Genomic DNA, 18756 nt, shown 5'->3' on the forward strand with positions numbered 1-18756 from the left:
GTCGAATCACATCAAACCCCTTTTTTCAATTTGCATGATATTTTAAACAGAAGCGGACCATGACCACCTCTAGCGCCCACGGCCGCTCCCCCAATCTCTCCTTTTGTTATATGCTGTCTCCTTTCTTTTTTATGTTTTTTAATTTTCATATAATAAATTTCTGAAAGGAACTTAAAATAAATAAAACAATCAAAAAGTTTCAGGAACATTGAAAACAAAAGAAAGATAGTATAAGACTAATTATGGAAAATAATTTGTGGCAAAGATTATTATGGGAAATAATTTCGAAGATCAACCTATTTTGGGCAAAGGGGAAGGGGATGAATGCTGATGGCGATGGAGAAATTTGCACCCCAAATAATTGAATTTGAAGGATTGCTTGCTGCTGTTCTGTTGGGGTGTGCTCTAATTAAAAGAGAATATTCTTTCTTCGGTGCCCTTTGCTCAAAATAATCTAATTTTCGAAACTATCTTTGCGGGAAATATTCTTTTTCTTATACTTCTTGAAACTATTTAACCCCTTAGGATTTAATGCTCAGAGACATATAAACGTACAATTTGACTGATTTGAGCGTGAGGTAGCTTTGAGATTGAGATTCCAAGATGGGTTTTCTTGGTTCTCCTTCAGTGGCTTCCTCTTATTATTCTTCATCTCGGGTTTTTTTGTATCCGGCCGCTTTCGTTTTCTGGGTTCTTGTCTTGATGAATGGAGCAGCTGTGTGCAATGGTGGGAAGACGAGCACTTTTGTGAGGAAAGTGGAGAAGAGTGTTGACATGCCTCTCGACAGCGATGTGTTCAGGGTGCCTCCTGGATACAATGCCCCTCAACAGGTTCTTACGTACTCTTATTCGTTTGTTTATCCTAATGTTTCTGTTTTCCTCCCTCCCTAGCTAGACTTATTTATTCATTCAGCTAAATCTCTCCTTTTAGCTGATCTTAGAATACTTGTTGTTTCTGCTGCCAATGCAATATGATATTAATTTGTTGCTGATGCGAGTTTCGGACTGGATTTAAGGTGCATATAACACAAGGGGATCACGTAGGGAAGGCCGTGATCGTGTCGTGGGTGACTCAGGACGAACCCGGGTCCGATGTAGTGCTTTACTGGAGCGAAAACTGCAATGAGAAGAAAGAGGCCAAGGGGAAACACCGTACTTACAAGTTCTACAACTACATGTCAGGGAACATTCACCATTGCACCCTCCGAAATTTGAAGGTACAATCACGCGTCGTGCTAGCATTATGCTTTGATGTTTCGGCTCTGAAATTCTCATCCTTGTTCATGTTTTCATCATTTGCTGACAGTTCGACACAAAATATTATTATGAGGTTGGGATTGGCCAAACGGTTAGGAGATTTTGGTTCGTTACACCCCCAGAGGTTGGCCCCGATGTTCCATACACGTTCGGTCTCATAGGTAAACATATTTTCGTTTAAAATGACTTTTTTTTTGCCCTTTTCATTTAAGTGCAAGTGTTTTTCTCTTGAAGTATATTAGCTTTTTCTATAATAAAGATCCAATATATTATATTGAACAGGGGATCTTGGCCAAACCTTCGATTCAAACAGGACACTTACGCATTACGAGCACAACCCGCATAAGGGGCAAACAGTCTTGTTTGTGGGTGATCTGTCTTATGCTGATAACTACCCGAACCATGACAATGTTCGGTGGGATACGTGGGGAAGGTTTGCGGAGAGAAGTGTCGCTTATCAGCCTTGGATATGGACCGCAGGGAATCACGAGATTGACTTTGCTCCTGAAATTGTAAGTACTATATATCCGACCTCCGAAGAGCTATCCTGTCACGATATATGTCCCTGAAGTTGTAAGTACTATCCAAACTCTAGTAAAGTGAGCTATCTGTTTCTTCGGGATCAAACAACCTTCAGTTGAAGGGTTAATGACCGGATCTGAAGATATTAACCCTGAAGTGCTAGTTTTCGTCCTCTTGTTAATTCATGCTTCATTTATTCGGACAATTTCCTCATTCCTTATTGAACAGCAACTTGTTCTTTTCCCGAAAATGTGATTGCAGGGTGAGACCACGCCTTTCAAGCCCTTTACGCGCAGATATCACACTCCTTATAAAGCATCAGGCAGTACGGCTCCTTTTTGGTATTCGATTAAGAGGGCTTCCGCGTATATTATAGTCTTATCATCATACTCTGCATATGGTAAGCAATAACATCCTTGGCATAGTTCCTGCCGGAGAACGTCTACTATTAAGATATCATTTCATTAAGAAATCGGCTGCTTTAAAGGTTGCCTTTTCCGTGTTTACTTGATCATGTTCTCTTCTCTTCACTCTCAAGGTAAATACACCCCCCAGTACCAATGGCTCGAGGAGGAGCTACCGAAAGTGAACAGGAGCGAGACCCCATGGCTGATAGTTCTAATGCACTCCCCATGGTATAATAGCAACAATTACCATTACATGGAAGGGGATACCATGAGAGTCATGTTCGAGCCTTGGTTTGTTCAGTACAAGGTCGATGTTGTCTTTGCTGGTCATGTCCATGCTTACGAGCGATCTGTGAGTATTTCAGTTCATTTACACTTTAATTCTGTTGTTGCATCAGATTGCTTTCATTATTTGACCTATGTCGAACGAGAAGGGACAAAAAGCTACATTTCCTCAACTCAATCCATGATAATAGACTTCAAGTTTCGAAGATTGTAATCTGAGAGGTTGAATTTGTTGGAACATAACAGGAACGTGTATCTAACATTGTATACAACATAGTGAATGGTTTATGCGCTCCCATACGAGACCAATCAGCACCTGTTTATATTAACATCGGTGATGGAGGAAATATTGAAGGCTTGGCCAACAAGTAAGAGAAAATTACGACGCTGAACTCCCTACTGACACGATAGCTGCATTTCTTTTCACTTTCGCCATAAGGAAACTGATGATTTTGGGTTTTTGCACAGCATGACAGAGCCCCAGCCCAAGTACTCCGCATATCGGGAAGCTAGCTTTGGGCACGCCATTTTTGATATCAAGAACCGAACCCATGCTCACTATAGCTGGCACAGAAACCAGGATGGGTATGCCGTCGAAGCAGACTCCCTCTGGTTTTACAACCGATTCTGGCACCCCATTGCTGACTCTAGCAGCGTCTGAGTGACAGGGCCGTAAGTGTAACTTTTCGATAGACGAGGGATGCGTTCGCAATTTCCCTGGAGTTGAGGGTGTATTGAAGCCCTCCACACTCGCTCATCTTTTTTTTTTTGGTAGGACTTTTTCTCTTCTTTTTCCTATAGTGTTTCCTCAATATATAGTCCCAACATTATTCCCCACATAGTGTCTACTTGACGAAGACCAAAAAGGTCTATTCCGATTAATAATTGAGACGATTGTACCTCAAATATCACGAATGTCAGTCGAGGCATCCTGCCTGGTTTAGTCTTATTAATATTGTCAATCGTTCCCCACCCCCTCGACCGTCGGTTCTGTTTTATTGCGACTGCATACCACACGCGTACTTTTGACTCCAGTCACTTCGCTGGACCATATTGAGTATTGTGATGCGGCTTCTTCACGAAATTAAACAAAGGGATATAAAATCACTGAAACATTGTAGCTATTTCTCTAAAATTAATAAGTTGTTCATTAAAATTAAAAGAAAAAGTGTTCCATCGAAGAAAAAGTGTACTGATACTTTAATTTCTGATGAATGGATTCTTCAATGTGGATCTAAACTTCTCTTCAACATTGATCTAAACTTCTCAACATGTTGAATAGCCAACAAATGCGATTTTCAAGGTTTTTAACATCCATCGCCATCCCTTACCCCAAAAAACATTGACAAGAAAAATTAATATAATTGGTATTAACCGAAGATTTGCTTCAAAATGTGGTAGTATTGTTGCTTTATGATATGACGGCTAAATTTTTCAGGAGCATATCACGCAAGGAGATCAAGTGGGGAAGGCAGTCATCGTGTCGTGGGTGACTATGGACGAACCCGGTTCCAGCACAGTGCTTTGCTGGAGCAAGAACAACAAGCAGAAGAAACTGGCTGAAGGCAAATTTCAGACATACAAGTTCTACGACTACTCTTCTGGATACATTCATCATTGCACAATCAGCAATTTAGAGGTACTTTAACTAGCCTCGGTATAGAGTCGATTTTCCTCCTGTTTGTCGACGTTCCATACAAGAGGAAGTGACTTACAATTGTTTGCTGAGATTATGGGATTTGCCTGCAGTTCAACACTAAGTACTATTTACATGGTTGGTCTTGGACACACTATGCGAAAGTTTTGGTTTATTACCCTGCCAGTGATCAGCCCTGTTGTCCCATACACTTTCGGTCTCATAGGTAAGTAAGCAATTACGATTCACATCTGACTAATCCTTGTACTTTTTTTTTTTTGGGAGAAAAACCAGAACATGTATTTTGTGGTACTTTTTCTGTAATAAACAGTTAATCAATTTCCAAACATTTGTAGGGGACTTGGGCCAGAGCTTTGATTCGAACAAGACGTTAACACATTACGTGCAAAACCCACGGATGGGTCAGAGACTTTTGTTCATGGGAGATCTGTCTTATGCAGATAGATACCCAAGTCATGACAATGTTAGATGAGATACCTGGGGAAGGTTTATTGAGAGGAGTGCCGCGTATCAGCCTTGGATATGGACAGCTGGCAATCACGAGCTCGCCGTTGCTCCTGAGATCATGAGTATATCCTAGAATACATACTCGAACATTGTGCGCCCTCAGAGCTAACTCCAGTTTCTAGCTCTATCAGAACTAATATAACTCCTTATGATGCACTTCGACCAGGGAGAAACAGAACCTTTCATGCCTTACGCAAACTGATATCATGTTCCTTACAAAGCATCTAATAGCACTTCTCCTTTCTGGTATTCGATCAAGAGAGCTTCTGCATATATCATTCTCTTAGCCTCATACTCTGTATATGGTAACGAATCCGTATCCTGAGCAAATCCTACTTTGGTGACTTCACTTTTTTTTTTTCTTTTCTTTCGGCCACTATATCTGCACTTTGAATCATCGAACTTTTACCACTTGCCCTATATATCTTTCTGTAATCCTACTAAGGTATGTACACGCCACAGCACCTCTGGCTGAAGGAGGAGCTACAGAAAGTGAAAAGGGTTGAGACGCCATGGCTTATTGTCCTCAAGCATTACCTGTGGTACAACAGCTACAACTACCATTACATGGAAGCGGAAACCATGAGAGTCATGTTTGAACCTTGGATCATACATTACAAGGTCGATGTGGTCTTTGCTGGTCATGTCCACGCCTATGAGCGATATGCATGAATCCTTTGTGCTTTCATGAGGAAACAATATTAGTTATTATTGTAGAACTTGCTTGTTTACTTGCAAAAATTGCTCTAAGTTTAAAAGCAGAAGCATTAAGATCTGGTGCTATGGATGTAACAGGAACGCGTATCAAGCATAGCATACAATGTCGTGAATGGGCAATGTACTCCAGTAAATGACCAATCTGCCTCCGTGTACATTGCCATTGGCGATGGAGTGAACTTTGAAGGCTTGGCCACCAAGTAAGACAATCTTAGCCTCCTCCCTCCAGCCATTCTGCTTCACAATGTACATTCCCCCCTCTTTGCAAAGGTGAAATGTCGATAAACATTTAATCATTTGCTACAGCATGACAGAGCCACAGCCTTCATACTCGGCCTACCAGGAAGCGAGTTTTGGCCACGCGGATTTCGAGATCATGAACACGACCCTCGCCTACTATAGCTGGCACAGAAACCAGAATGGGTATTCGGTGGAAGCAGATTCGCTTTGGTTTACAACCGATGCTGGCACCATGTGGATGATTCTACCAGTGCCTAGGCTTTTGATCATATTGTATATTATCTCCTTTGTTTTCATTGAGCATGCGATTTTTTATTTCAAGAACAAATCATGCTTACTACAAGATTCGATTTACAAAAAATCGTTGAGATGATTGCACCTCATCTATAAGAAAAGCCGGTTGGGCTAAGAGACATTTGATTTACAAGATTTGTTGGTGGGCATGGTTCTCAATGGAGGATCCTTCACTTCAGGCTTCAGCACAGGACTACAAGCATGTGAAGAATGGCCCGAGGACTATAGCACATGACTGATCTGATACAGAACCCAAAGTTGAGGGACTGATCCCACTGAATGTGTCATTTTACGTTTTAAATGTCACCGTCCTTTAGATGGTCTCCTGACGATTACCTAGTAATAAATTGCGTCCCTACAACCTCGATGGTCGGTTCCATCTGTTTATAGTGACTAATTATTGCACGTGTATTCTTGACACTCATTTATTTGCTGGACCATATCATTATTCTGAGGCAAATTTCCACAACGAAAGATAGGATGAAACGAAATGAAATTACGAAGACAGATGAAGCTACATGTCCATTCCATTCAATTTGGTCCGTTTCTTTTCATTTTGCTCTACCAAACTCGGCCAGTAGGGCCGCTTGGTGTAATGATTTGTCCATTAAGAAAAAAGGGTGTTATAATTTGTCCTTTTGTTATTTTATTTTTTGATTTATGGTCTTCTATTTCTTGTTGGAAAAGTCAAAAAAAGATAGCGCTTTTTAAGGTCGTCGTCATCATCACATCATTAGGAAAAGTCTCGTGATTCCATCAGGTCAACTCATCTGATCCTCTCCCTTTTCTCCATTACAATAAATCCTTTACGAACTACAAATTTTCTCGCGATTCTATTTGTAAAAGTGACGTGAAAAAACACAAAATTGCAAAAAAAGAAGAAAAGGTTTGTGAAATTTGTTAACCATATATACCAGAAAAAGTTCCACAAAATACATACATCGGTCTTTTATTTAAAAAAAGAAGAAGAAGCAAAGAACGATCGAATGTGAACTGTAATTTCTTACTTATGATCAATCTGCTCCCGTGTAAATCACCCCCAGCCATTCTTGTATTTCAACTAGCTCTCGACACATTGCTTCCGCATGCGCATTTTTTTTTCCCACTCTTGACTAAATTAATGTTGGTAACATGTAATTATTTGCTGCGGCATGACAGAGCCACAGCCCTTGTACTCGGCTTATCAGGATGTGAGTTTCAGGCATGTGATTTTCGATATCAATAACCGCCCCCATGCCTACTACAGGTGGAATCGGAACCAGGACGGCTATGCAGTGGAAGCAGATTCGCTCTGGTTTTACAATCGATATTGGCACCCAGTGGATGATTTCACCAGTGCATAGGCTTCTGATCGCATTGTAAAATTTCTCTTTATTTTTTTTGGTAGAAAAAGTTTCTGTTTTTGTTTTCTTTACAGATGTTCTTATTTGAATAAACATTTCTCCTTGCAGCCCAAATTCAAATATTGGGTTTATACTAGTCTTCTTGGTTTCACATCTTATAGTTATCTTCTTCTTTTTTTTAGACTTGATCATGTTTTTTCCCGTTAAAAGGAGGGACAACATTATGACAAACTAGATATCATTACTTCTGCACATCGCATTCGGTTTTGTATTTTCGTTTTTGGGATTGTGTGGCTATGTCTGCAATTTATCCTGTGATTATGCAGCACTTTCATTAGGACGGGTATGCCATCGAAGCAGATTCCCTCTGGTTCTACAACCGATACTGGCATCTACATTGATGATTCTACAGCGCCTGACTGGCAGGGTTCTTTATGTAACTTCTCGAAAGATGATGAATGCATTTGCAATTTCCTTGAAGCTAAGGGTGTCTTGAATGCTCCCACACTCCCCCCTTTTATTTTTTGGTTGCAGAGGTTCACTATATAGTCCCAACATTATTCCCCACATGTCGTGTGGGACTGATCTTAGAATGTGTCATCTTGTTGAAGACCCAAAAGGGACGATACTGATTAAAAACTGAGACAATTGCGCCTCAAATATCACGAAATCAGTCGAGACATTCTGATTAGTTTAGCTTCTTTCTGGCAATATCTCTTGCAGTTGCTGGGCATAGGGGATGACCCTTAAGCACGGATAGAAGGACTAAAATAAGCAAATATTGTCAGAAGATAGAGTGCACAAGTGCAAAAGCAAGACCCATTTGTCAAATTTTGAGGGACTGAATATGGCATTTTCCCTAAACTATGTTGTCAATGTCATGGTCCCCTGCTTGCTGCTGGCTAACTGGTAGCCATGATACTACGGTCAGCCGCGCCCCCACCATCTCGATAGCCAGGTCTATCCATATACTGCGCGCTTATTTTCTACTCCAACCACTTCGTTGGACTGTATAGAGCATTCTGATGCCGATTCTTCACGAAATTAAACGGTATTAAAATCACAAAATAAAGGGGTTATTTGTCTTTTTTTACCAAACTCGGTCTGATTGGATGTAACAATTTGCTCATTAAAAGAGAGAGAGAGAAAGAGTGTAATAATGTTTTTTTTTTTTATAAAAAAATTCTGGTATTCTCTTCTTGTCGTCGGTAAGGCCAAAAAGATGCGATTTTCAAGATGATTAACATCCATCGCCATCATTATCACATTATTATTTGGAAAAGTCTCGTGAATACAAAGGAGGGGTCAACTGATGTGATGATCCTTTCCCCAAATATCGTCACTGCTTTCTCATTTACAATAGATTACATAGATCCTTTACACACAGACAGAGCATCTCCCATGAATGCTCGAACCTATTTTTTCGCTAGATCTTGCCGTGTAAGCAGTTGACATTGCTATAATATCCGTATCAGTCCAGTGAATATTCCCCGTATTTTGTGGCAGCTCTGCCTCTGCAGCCAAGCCTTCCCTGATCCAACACTGCTATATATTCAGGTGCTCAAGGGCCATTACCATCAGATTCTGTGTGCTTTGCATTTGGAATTGAGTTCTAGGCCTAGCCCGTGATCGGATTCGATATGGGTGGAGTTGGGTTGTTTTCGCTTCCTTCTTCTTCTTCTTCTCCTCCTCGTTTGTCCTCCTCTGTTTCGCTCTGTGGGGCGGTCGTTGCTGTGGTTCTGGTTCTGATATCGAATGGGCCGGCGGTGTGTGATGGGGGGAAGACGAGCACTTTCGTGAGGAAAGTGGAGAAGACTATCGATATGCCTCTCGACAGCGACGTGTTTCGAGTCCCTCCCGGTTATAATGCTCCTCAACAGGTACTTGTTCCCTCACCTTCTGCTTCTACGTTCTCAAGTTTCTCCGGATTCTTGTTCATTTGGCCGAGTTTCTTCGTCTTGTCCGGATGAATTCCATTTCTCGCATTGTAAGAATAGGAAGTGCTGGAAAAAATGTAAATGAAGAGGCTTCTCTTCAAATTCGGTTTCTCGAGAGCAGAACACTGACCAGAAAAACAGTATTAACCGAAGATTTGTCTCAAGTACTGATATTATTGTTGCTTCATGATACGAGCTTTTGGCTGGACTTTCAGGTGCACATCACGCAAGGAGATCTCGTAGGTAAGGCAGTCATCGTGTCGTGGGTGACAGCACAAGAACCCGGTTCCAGCGTAGTGCTTTACTGGAGCAATAATAGCAAGCAGAAGAAAGTGGCTAAAGGCAAATTTCAGACTTACAAGTTCTACAACTACACCTCTGGTTACATTCACCACTGCACGATCCGCAATTTGGAGGTACTTTAACAAGCATCGGCATTGAGTCAATTTTCCTCCCGTTTGTCGGCTTTACATACAGGAGGAAGTGAATTAAAATAGTTTGCTGAGATTGTGGGATTTGCTTGCAGTTCAACACTAAGTACTATTATGTGGTTGGCCTTGGACACACTATCCGGAAGTTTTGGTTTATGACCCCGCCAGCAGTTGGCCCCGATGTTCCATATACTTTTGGTCTCATAGGTAAGTAAGCAACCACATTATTCACGTCCGACCGATCTATTTTTTGGAACCATTTCTGTTATATAAGGTTAATGAATTTGCCAAACATTATCTATAGGGGACTTGGGCCAGAGCTTCGATTCGAACAAGACGCTTACACATTACGAGCGGAACCCACGGAAAGGCCAGACACTTTTGTTCATGGGTGACCTGTCTTATGCAGATAACTACCCGAACCATGACAATGTTAGATGGGATACCTGGGGAAGGTTTATTGAGAGGAGCGCCGCATATCAGCCTTGGATATGGACAGCCGGCAATCACGAGCTCGACTTTGCCCCTCAGATCGTGAGTAGATCCTAGTATACATACTCGAACATTGAGTACTCCAAACTAGTGAGATTTCTAACTCTAGCAGAAGTATGTAACACAACTCCTCGTGATGTCATTTCTGCCAGGGCGAAACGAAACCTTTCAAGCCTTACACAAACAGATATCACGTTCCTTACAAAGCATCTAACAGCACTTCTCCTTTCTGGTACTCGATCAAGAGAGCTTCGGCGTACATCATAGTCTTAGCCTCATACTCAGCATACGGTAACTAATCTGCATCCTGAGCAGATCTTACTTGGATGACCGCACTTTTTGAGTGATTGGTTTTCTGCTAAGAGCCAATCTTCAACACTTGTCCTTATCGTATATTTCTTTCTTTTGTCTTGTTAAGGTAAATATACACCACAGTACAAGTGGCTCGAGGAGGAGTTTCCGAAAGTGAACCGGACCGAGACACCATGGCTTATTGTGATAATGCACTCCCCGTGGTACAACAGCTACAACTACCACTACATGGAAGGGGAAACCATGAGAGTCATGTTTGAGCCTTGGTTCGTGCAGTACAAGGTCGATGTGGTCTTTGCCGGTCATGTCCATGCATATGAACGATCTGTAAGTATCTTTTGTGCTCTCATGATGACACGCTATTAGTTGTTGTCATAGAACTTGATCTTTTAAGTTGCAACAATTGGTCCAAGCTTAAAAGCAGCAGAAGTAAGATCTGGTGTTAATCAATGTACAGGAACGCGTATCGAACATAGCATACAATATCGTGAACGGGCAATGCACTCCGGTAAATGACCAATCCGCCCCTGTGTATATTACCATCGGCGATGGAGGGAACCTTGAAGGTTTGGCCAACAAGTAAGACAATTTTAGCTTGCAGCCATTCTCGTATTTCAGCTAGCTAGTTCTCGACACAGTGCTTTGCATGTACATTTTTCCCACTCTTCACAATGGTAAAATGTTGATAACATGTAATCATTTCCTGTAGCATGACAGAGCCACAGCCCTCGTACTCGGCTTATAGGGAAGCGAGTTTCGGCCATGCGATTTTCGATATCAAGAACCGAACCCACGCCTATTACAGCTGGCACCGCAACCAGGACGGGTATGCGGTGGAAGCAGATTCACTCTGGTTTTACAACCGGTACTGGCACCCTGTGGATGATTCTACTAGTGTCTAGGCCTTCTATCGCATGGTCGATTTTCTCTTTTGTTTTCTTTATAGATGTGAATAAACATTTCTCATTGTTGCCCAAATGTGAATAAACATTTCTCATTCTTGGTTTCACATCTTAAATGTAGTTATCCTCTTATGATCGTGTTTTTCCCATTAAATGCCGGACAACATTATAACAAACTAGCAAGGGCGGCCCAAAAGAGTTGGTGGCCTAACAAAAATTTAATATGAGGCCTTTAATTTATATTTAATAAAATTAATATAAAATATTTATTTTAAAACTTACTTTTCAAATTTTGAGATGACAATCTATATTTTATATATATATATATATATATATATATATGAAAGCAAGATACGAGGTGAGTTCGGGTAGATGACCTCAGAACGCTCTGTTTCTGAATGAGATTTTCTCATTTTTTTAAGTTTTATTATTTCTAAATTATTTTCTATATAGAAAGTACGATATGAGGTAGGCCTGGTCGGTGGGCCCTGCTAAATGGTCTCAGAACACTCAGTTTTTAAATGAAAGTTTCTCAGTTTTTTGAGTTTTTAATTTCTAAATTATTTTCGTAAATACCATAAAATCTTTTGGATGCTACGGTAATATTCAATTGAAGGTAATATGATCAAATTATTCTCGATTATAAAATCATCTAAAATTATCAAAAAAAATCTTTGGTTATCATGCCGATCTCCTATTGAAAGCAATATCTATATATGTAATATACCTATATGAAAATATATCGATATTTTATACCTATACGTAATATATGTATTATAATACAATGTGTATATATATATATATATTATATCCATACATAATATATGTATTCTGCATTTCTTTTGCCGAGATCGTTAAGTATATCTTATTTATCTATGTCTTCTTGGCGTCCTCAAATCTTATAGTACATAGTACATACATCATATAATACGTTATATATCTATATATAGATTACATCATATATAATTTATAGATATCTAAATCATATTTGATTTTTAAAAAACAAATTAGATTTTATTTTCTCTAGATTTTGTATAATACGTTAAAAATAGGAAGCATAACCCATATAGATGGTGCCCTATTCAGCTCTAAAAAGATTACGTCCACACGAAAGTTCTCAAAAAGTTCTCATCAATCTTGTCAAGTAAATATTGCATCTCAAAGCTAAATTTTCCTCTCCAAATGTGTGAAATTCATAAGCAATGTAGGTAGAACATACATTTGAGAAAAAAGTTGAGATTTGTTTCTCACGATTTTTATACTTTTGCAATCGAGAATTAGAAGTGAAACAACAAAAAAGCTAAAAATTAAAACAACAACAATAATTGAACAACTCTCAAGGGATATTTAGCTACATTATGATTAGAAACTTTGTAATTTTTTTTTTGCTTAGAAAAAAATTATTGTCTTCAAGTTCTTTAGTATATTTTCTTTAAGCAGGACAGATTTTAGCTGTATAATTCGTACTCAATTATGAATCCAATGCAAAAGTTACTCAACACCTTTTTCTTCTTTCAAATAAGTTTAATGTTATTTTATTTAGAATAACTTGAGTTCGATAGTGACAGCAAATTATGGTATTAATATATAGTTCCATAAATGTACAGTATCATACTGTAAATTGCTAGAAATGGGGAAACTATTCTCTTCAAAAGGTAGTTCTAGTCTAGCCATACCTTAAAAAAACAATTGGATACTAGGTGGTATCTTCTTGAAACCTAGATGATGCAAATAAATTGTGAAAAGAGTTTCTTCTTTATATAAGAGGGTGACCCACACATAGATTAGATTAAGATATGGATATAATATCTTAAGATAAAGATTATATTATATTAAGATATTGAAATCACACACAAATTCTTATTGATAATAAGAAAATGAAAATATTAAAAATTGAAGATATTCGAAGAAAATATTTCTTAAAGATAACGATAAAAAGATAAATGACTTGAAAGAATTGAATAATCCTTCGCTATCTAATTGGTCAGCATATTCACTGTATAATTGGCGGGTATATTCACTATATAATTGGTGGGGCATACGCTGCAGTAAGCAAAGGCTCCAACCAGTCATGGGCAAGGAAATACTTGATAGAAGGCAGAAGAGGCATATTGCTCGATCGGCTCCATAGGAAGCGTACTAATTTACTCACTAATTTGCTGACGTACTAATTTGAATCGGTGATTTTTTCAATATATTTTTGGCTTTTATTAGCTAAGAAATATTTAATAATCTTGATGTTTAATTTTTTATTTATGATAAAAGTTATTATTTTACCCCTATATAATAAATAATAATAATAATAAAGTATATATACATTAAAATAATATATATTAATATACATAGAAGTTTAAAACACTCGTACAATGTTTAATATTACAAAACTGTCAAAAAAATAATAATAATCACTTTCTATCTCGTGCAACGCACGAGCTCCACGACTAGTATATATGTAAGCGAAGTGTGCGCCGAATTACTTAGGTCATCACATCATAAAAAATAACAAATGAAACTCTCTCTCTTTGCCAAGTCATCACTTATGAATTAAGGAAATTTTTATAGTATTTTATCTAGAAAATATTCTCACATATATATATATATATTGTCCTAGTTAGATATATCGATAATATTTTTTCTTATTTTAATTATATAGTAGAATATATGTGTTATATCCACATATACCCAACGAAATATATACAATATATACAAGTACATATATGGGACGTCTAACATATATATATATATATTTCGGAATATAACATATATATCGTTTAACACACACACACACATATATATATGTATATCTTATACTTTAATCGTTCAAACACATACATATGGAAAAGAATTGCAACATATATGCATATATGTTTGTTGCATTACGTGTATATTTTTATAGAATTTTAAATATTGTGTTTCTTTTTATGAAATGTAGAATTTCTATACAATTGACTATATATATGTGTTAAGTATTCCTCGAAATCTATGACAAGCAACAATCAGTATTCAACGGAAGTCGTTTCTCCTATTTCTTCTCTACTATGTTCAAAGCTCCCTAACGCCTGCTCGAGATTGATTCATGTGGCAGAGAATTCGATCGATCTGAATATGTTACATCACAATGAGATGGCTTCTTTATGTAAGAACAATTTATACAAAAGAGGATCCAATTTTTTCTTATATTCCATTAGAGGTTTTGATTCGATAATTTAGATTTAGGGTAAGGGTTTGACCAAGATATCAATCACTTTATGTTATTATTAATATATTGTTGTTGTTATTGTTGTTATTGTTATTATTATTATTAACAATTTATACCAAAGAGGATCCAATTTTTTTCTTATATTCCATTCGGGGTTTTAAGTCGATAATTTAGATTTATGTTAAGGGTTTTGTCAGGATGTCAATCACTTTATGTCATTATTATTATTATTTTTGTTCCTCGGATACAATTTGATCCTTCTATAGCCATATCACGCAAAATATTTTCGGTAGAATTATAGCATTATTATTTACTATTATATTGAGAATTCAAAAAAAATTATTTATTTTCTTTAAGATATTATGTATTTTAAAGATAGATGTTTAACATTTTCAATAGGTTTATTATTATTATTTTTTTGCTCTAGACATGTATATGCTAAGAAATCAAGGTGACACTTGTGAAGTTAGTGATACACAAATCCTTAACGTACATTGTCCAATAAATATGCAAAATATATAATTATACAATGAGATGGATTCTTAGCTAGAGAAGAACAATTTATATAAGAGACAAATTTTTTTTCCTTATATTTCGTCATGAGTTTTTTAGGACTACAACTTAAAGTTTTATTTGAGTTTTCTCACGATATAAATAACCGTACACATTGAGAAGACATCCTATGAAAAATTAGATATTAATTATTGTTTTAATATTTTTTCCAAAATTAATTATTTTTTGTAGAAATTTTTTTATTTGCTTTGGTATAAGAATAAAAATTACTTATTCTAATATTTAACTATTCCACAAATAAATTTATTATATCACGTGATGTTACATGAATATCGCAGTATAAATGTTTGATACTTTTAATCTAAAAATGATTACTTTATTTATTGGATATTGAATAGTTTTAAAAAATTTAATGTTATATTATACATCTGTATACCGAGAAATCAAGATATAATACTTATGAAGTTAATGATATATAAGTTCCAACTACACACCATCCCAATAAATATGTGAATACAAATACATATTATTTCTTATGTTTTTATCTTTTATAATCTATAATTATGTATATATATATTCGATCACAAATAATAAAAAAATTTAAATGTCTTATTTTCCTATTTCTTAGATTATGTTTCCCTTTTTTTCCAATTCAAATATCAAATATATACTTTCCAATTATTTTTTGAAATTTTATTATAGATTATGTGGTTCTATCCTGAAATACTACAATTCTATACAAGATTGTGGAGAGGAAACGACCTTTATTAAGCTCATTTGTTGTTGCTTTGACGGCTTGAAAATCACTAAGTCCAATAGCCCTAATATAGGTTATGACAATATAGTATGATTACTATCAATATAATATAAATTATTTAAATTAAGAAAATTAGAAACATTTCCCGCGTAACGCGCGGGTTTTCATCTAGTTAATAATTAAACTTTTGAAATAAATTTCTCCTAATATTTTATTGACAATCATTTTCATAAGTTTGTTCTTTCTTTGTCGGTTCCATATGGAAGAGAGTAAAATTTGTTAAAAAAATCAAAGAAAAAATTGAATGTTAAAAAGAAAAATGAAAAGAAAAGTTGACGGGTTATTCAATTAAAAAAAAAGAGAGGACGACCGATAGAACAAAATTAATTTAATTGAACAATACAAGAATGAATAAATTCGGACAAAATAAAGAGGATGAGAAAATTGATTCAATTGAATTTATTATGTCTAGAAGAAAAAAGAGCCATAAGTTGGATAAGTCGATAGAGAGAAAAGTAAGGGATTATACAAATTTAATTATTCTATAGGAGAATGGGCCTTAGTGTAGTGATACAAGGTGTTGACTTGAAACCAAAAGATCTGAGTTCGATTCACATCAGTGGAACTTATATTCTCTTTATTTTGCTTTATTTCATATCCTTATATTTGGCCAATAGGCCTCTCTTATGACAAAAAAAATGCTACAGTGGGCTAATTAATATAAATAAAAAATAAAATTTATTAGAAATTGTTTTGACAAGTAAGTTTGTTAGAAAATACTTTTGGACATACTTTATTGAAAATCGAGTTAGGAAAATTAACATTGGGGGCCTTACTCTATTATAGGTAAGTACAAGAGGCCCTAAAATATTTTTCAATGATGGCATAAAATTGGGCCTAAAGCAAAGGCTTTACCGGCCTTACCATTGGGCCCGTCCTGCAAACAAGACGTCTTCGTTATCTTTGCACATCGCATTCGGTTATTTATATTTGTTTTGGGATCGTATAGGTACGTTTGCAACACTTCCATCTTGCGATTATAGAAATAACTAGTGTTCTAATCTGTGCGTTGCATGGATTTAATTTTAATAGTAATTATTAACATTGTTTTTATAATTTTCAACTGTAACAAATAATTTCAAAAAATAATCCTAATATATTAGTTTAATTTTAAATAGTCTAGCTATAATTTTGCGAATAATTCTCTTATTTAAAGTTTATTAAATATTTCTTTAATCCTTAACATTATGCAAATTCACTAAGTGTATATATACAAACGTGTTATTATAAATTTCTTTTTTGAAAATAATATTTCTAGGTAAATTTCACTGACACTCTCTATAGTTTTAAAAATGGCTAGCAACACCCCTTTCTTTCAAAATTAGCCACAGATCTCCCTCTCCTTTCGCTGATTGCTACTGTTTTTTCTTAAATCGAGTCAGATTTGGTTCGGGTAAAAAAATCAGGTGAGGAATCGATTAATGCAGTTCCGTGACACGGGATCCACGTGGCAAAGTGAATGTTCTCTTGGTACCACGTCAGCAAAAGGAGAGGTGGTGTGTGGTTAATTTTCGAAAGGATGAGTGTCGCTGATCATTTTACAAGCAATTGGAGTATCGTCAAAATTTTCCCATATTTTTTTAATCCTTACTTTCAATTATTAAATCTTTTCACTTTTTATGTGAACCCAATTTCGTATTAGTGTCTGGTATTATTTTTTTTAAATCCTTTATGTAGAAAACTAATTATTTTATTTAATATGCATTGTATAATTATCTAACTATCAATAAAATTCCAAGATATATAAAAAAATATCTCATTTGGGAATATTTTCAAGATCCTTATTTTTACATGTAAAATTTTATTTTTAATATTCTTGTAAGTTTATACAATTTGTCTGTTGTTATAATTATATATGTGCTTAATTAATTATTTTTAAGTATAAATTATTATAATATTTATTTTTATATTTTTATATTATATTATTTATTATTTTGGATGATATTTTAAGTATAATTGGTGCATTATCACATATATTTAGTTCCTATATACAAATTTTTATTTTGGTGTGATTCGAAAATTTTCTTTTCTTAGGTGACTTCTAATACTACATATATTTACTCAATTGAAATATTTAATGGAACTTATTTAATATTCATTTTCATATTTATTTATTGTATCAATTTGAACATGTCATTTATAATATAAGTTTTTGGGAAAATTTTATAATATAATTTGTAGAATTATTTTTCCTAAATAATATTTTTATTGCAATATAATAATATAAATATAAAATGACTGTTATAACCTAATTTATTATAATCCTATTTAATGCAAAAGACAGTTTGTTTTACTATATATATATATATATATATATATATATAGATAGACAGATTCTTGCCTATGCGAACTCTCATAATCAAGCAATAATCTTAGGTTGCATTGGACGAAAATATATTTTCAGTGAAATCCGATCCCTTGAGCATAATTGGACAAGGAGAAAAGCCTGTGGTTTCTCGTACAGTCTTGAATTACTGATGGGACGGACCAACTTGACCATCCCGTCGAATCTCTTTCTCATACAAATTCGAGTACAATGTTAAAGAGAGTGAAGTCATATTTAACGTGAGGTCCAACTTAAATCTGTTCAATGTATATTTGATCCATCACATCTTCTAAAATTTGCAGATATTCTGAGGTTGAATTCGGTTTCAAAAAGGATTGGATACCCTAATAACTGATAAGAATTCTTATTCTGTTTTTTAGAAATTCCAAATGGATTTCACAACAAATTTTTTTTTTCAGTTTTTCAGCCAATTTTTTCAGTTTAAGAAAATCAGGTCTGTTATATCTTAGAAGTCTACACATATGTGCCTCGAATTTTTGTTTTTTGAACACAAGCCGTAAGTCCATCAACAATTATGATGCCTAGAATTTAACTGTTCCTTTTTAAAAAGCTGTATACCCATACATATATAATATAA

At 35.6% G+C, this 18756-nt stretch overlaps 2 protein-coding genes and 1 pseudogene across 3 annotated transcripts; all 3 read left to right on the forward strand.

The window, feature by feature from the left end:
• Nucleotides 1-409: 409 nt before the first annotated feature.
• On the forward strand, nt 410-3420 carry LOC116194625 (purple acid phosphatase 2-like). Of its 2 annotated transcripts, XM_031523475.1 has the most exons (8): nt 415-831; nt 1017-1217; nt 1307-1418; nt 1540-1769; nt 2041-2179; nt 2318-2538; nt 2718-2839; nt 2940-3420. In XM_031523475.1, exons 1-8 carry the CDS (start codon nt 604-606, stop codon nt 3130-3132), a joined length of 1446 nt encoding a protein of 481 aa, XP_031379335.1. In that variant the 5' UTR covers nt 415-603; the 3' UTR covers nt 3133-3420. The 2 variants fall into 2 exon arrangements, with proteins under 2 accessions (XP_031379336.1, XP_031379335.1); XM_031523476.1 differs by lacking the exon at nt 2718-2839 and having other exon boundaries at nt 410-831; nt 2940-3133.
• Nucleotides 3386-6307, forward strand: LOC116197553 (annotated as a pseudogene).
• A 2263-nt stretch (nt 6308-8570) lies between these two features.
• LOC116194164 (purple acid phosphatase-like) lies at nt 8571-11410 on the forward strand. Its single transcript, XM_031522914.1, has 8 exons — nt 8571-9109; nt 9382-9582; nt 9693-9804; nt 9902-10131; nt 10242-10380; nt 10508-10728; nt 10859-10980; nt 11111-11410. The coding sequence occupies exons 1-8, from the start codon at nt 8870-8872 to the stop codon at nt 11301-11303; spliced, it is 1458 nt and encodes a 485-aa protein (XP_031378774.1). The 5' UTR covers nt 8571-8869; the 3' UTR covers nt 11304-11410.
• The last annotated feature ends 7346 nt before the right edge of the window (nt 11411-18756 follow it).

The sequence above is a fragment of the Punica granatum genome, chromosome 2 (genome assembly GCF_007655135.1).
Source record: "Punica granatum isolate Tunisia-2019 chromosome 2, ASM765513v2, whole genome shotgun sequence".
Lineage (NCBI taxonomy): Eukaryota > Viridiplantae > Streptophyta > Magnoliopsida > Myrtales > Lythraceae > Punica > Punica granatum.

Bases quoted from the DNA above. Each gene is read 5' to 3' on its own strand.
- LOC116194625 (XM_031523475.1), top strand. From the start codon at position 604: ATGGGTTTTCTTGGTTCTCCTTCAGTGGCTTCCTCTTATTATTCTTCA. The intron at 1,218-1,306 runs GTACAATCACGC...ATTTGCTGACAG, and splicing joins GCACCCTCCGAAATTTGAAG to TTCGACACAAAATATTATTA. The intron at 2,180-2,317 runs GTAAGCAATAAC...TTCACTCTCAAG, and splicing joins ATCATCATACTCTGCATATG to GTAAATACACCCCCCAGTAC.
- LOC116194164 (XM_031522914.1), top strand. From the start codon at position 8,870: ATGGGTGGAGTTGGGTTGTTTTCGCTTCCTTCTTCTTCTTCTTCTCCT. The intron at 10,132-10,241 runs GTGAGTAGATCC...CATTTCTGCCAG, and splicing joins TCGACTTTGCCCCTCAGATC to GGCGAAACGAAACCTTTCAA. The intron at 10,981-11,110 runs GTAAGACAATTT...CATTTCCTGTAG, and splicing joins CTTGAAGGTTTGGCCAACAA to CATGACAGAGCCACAGCCCT.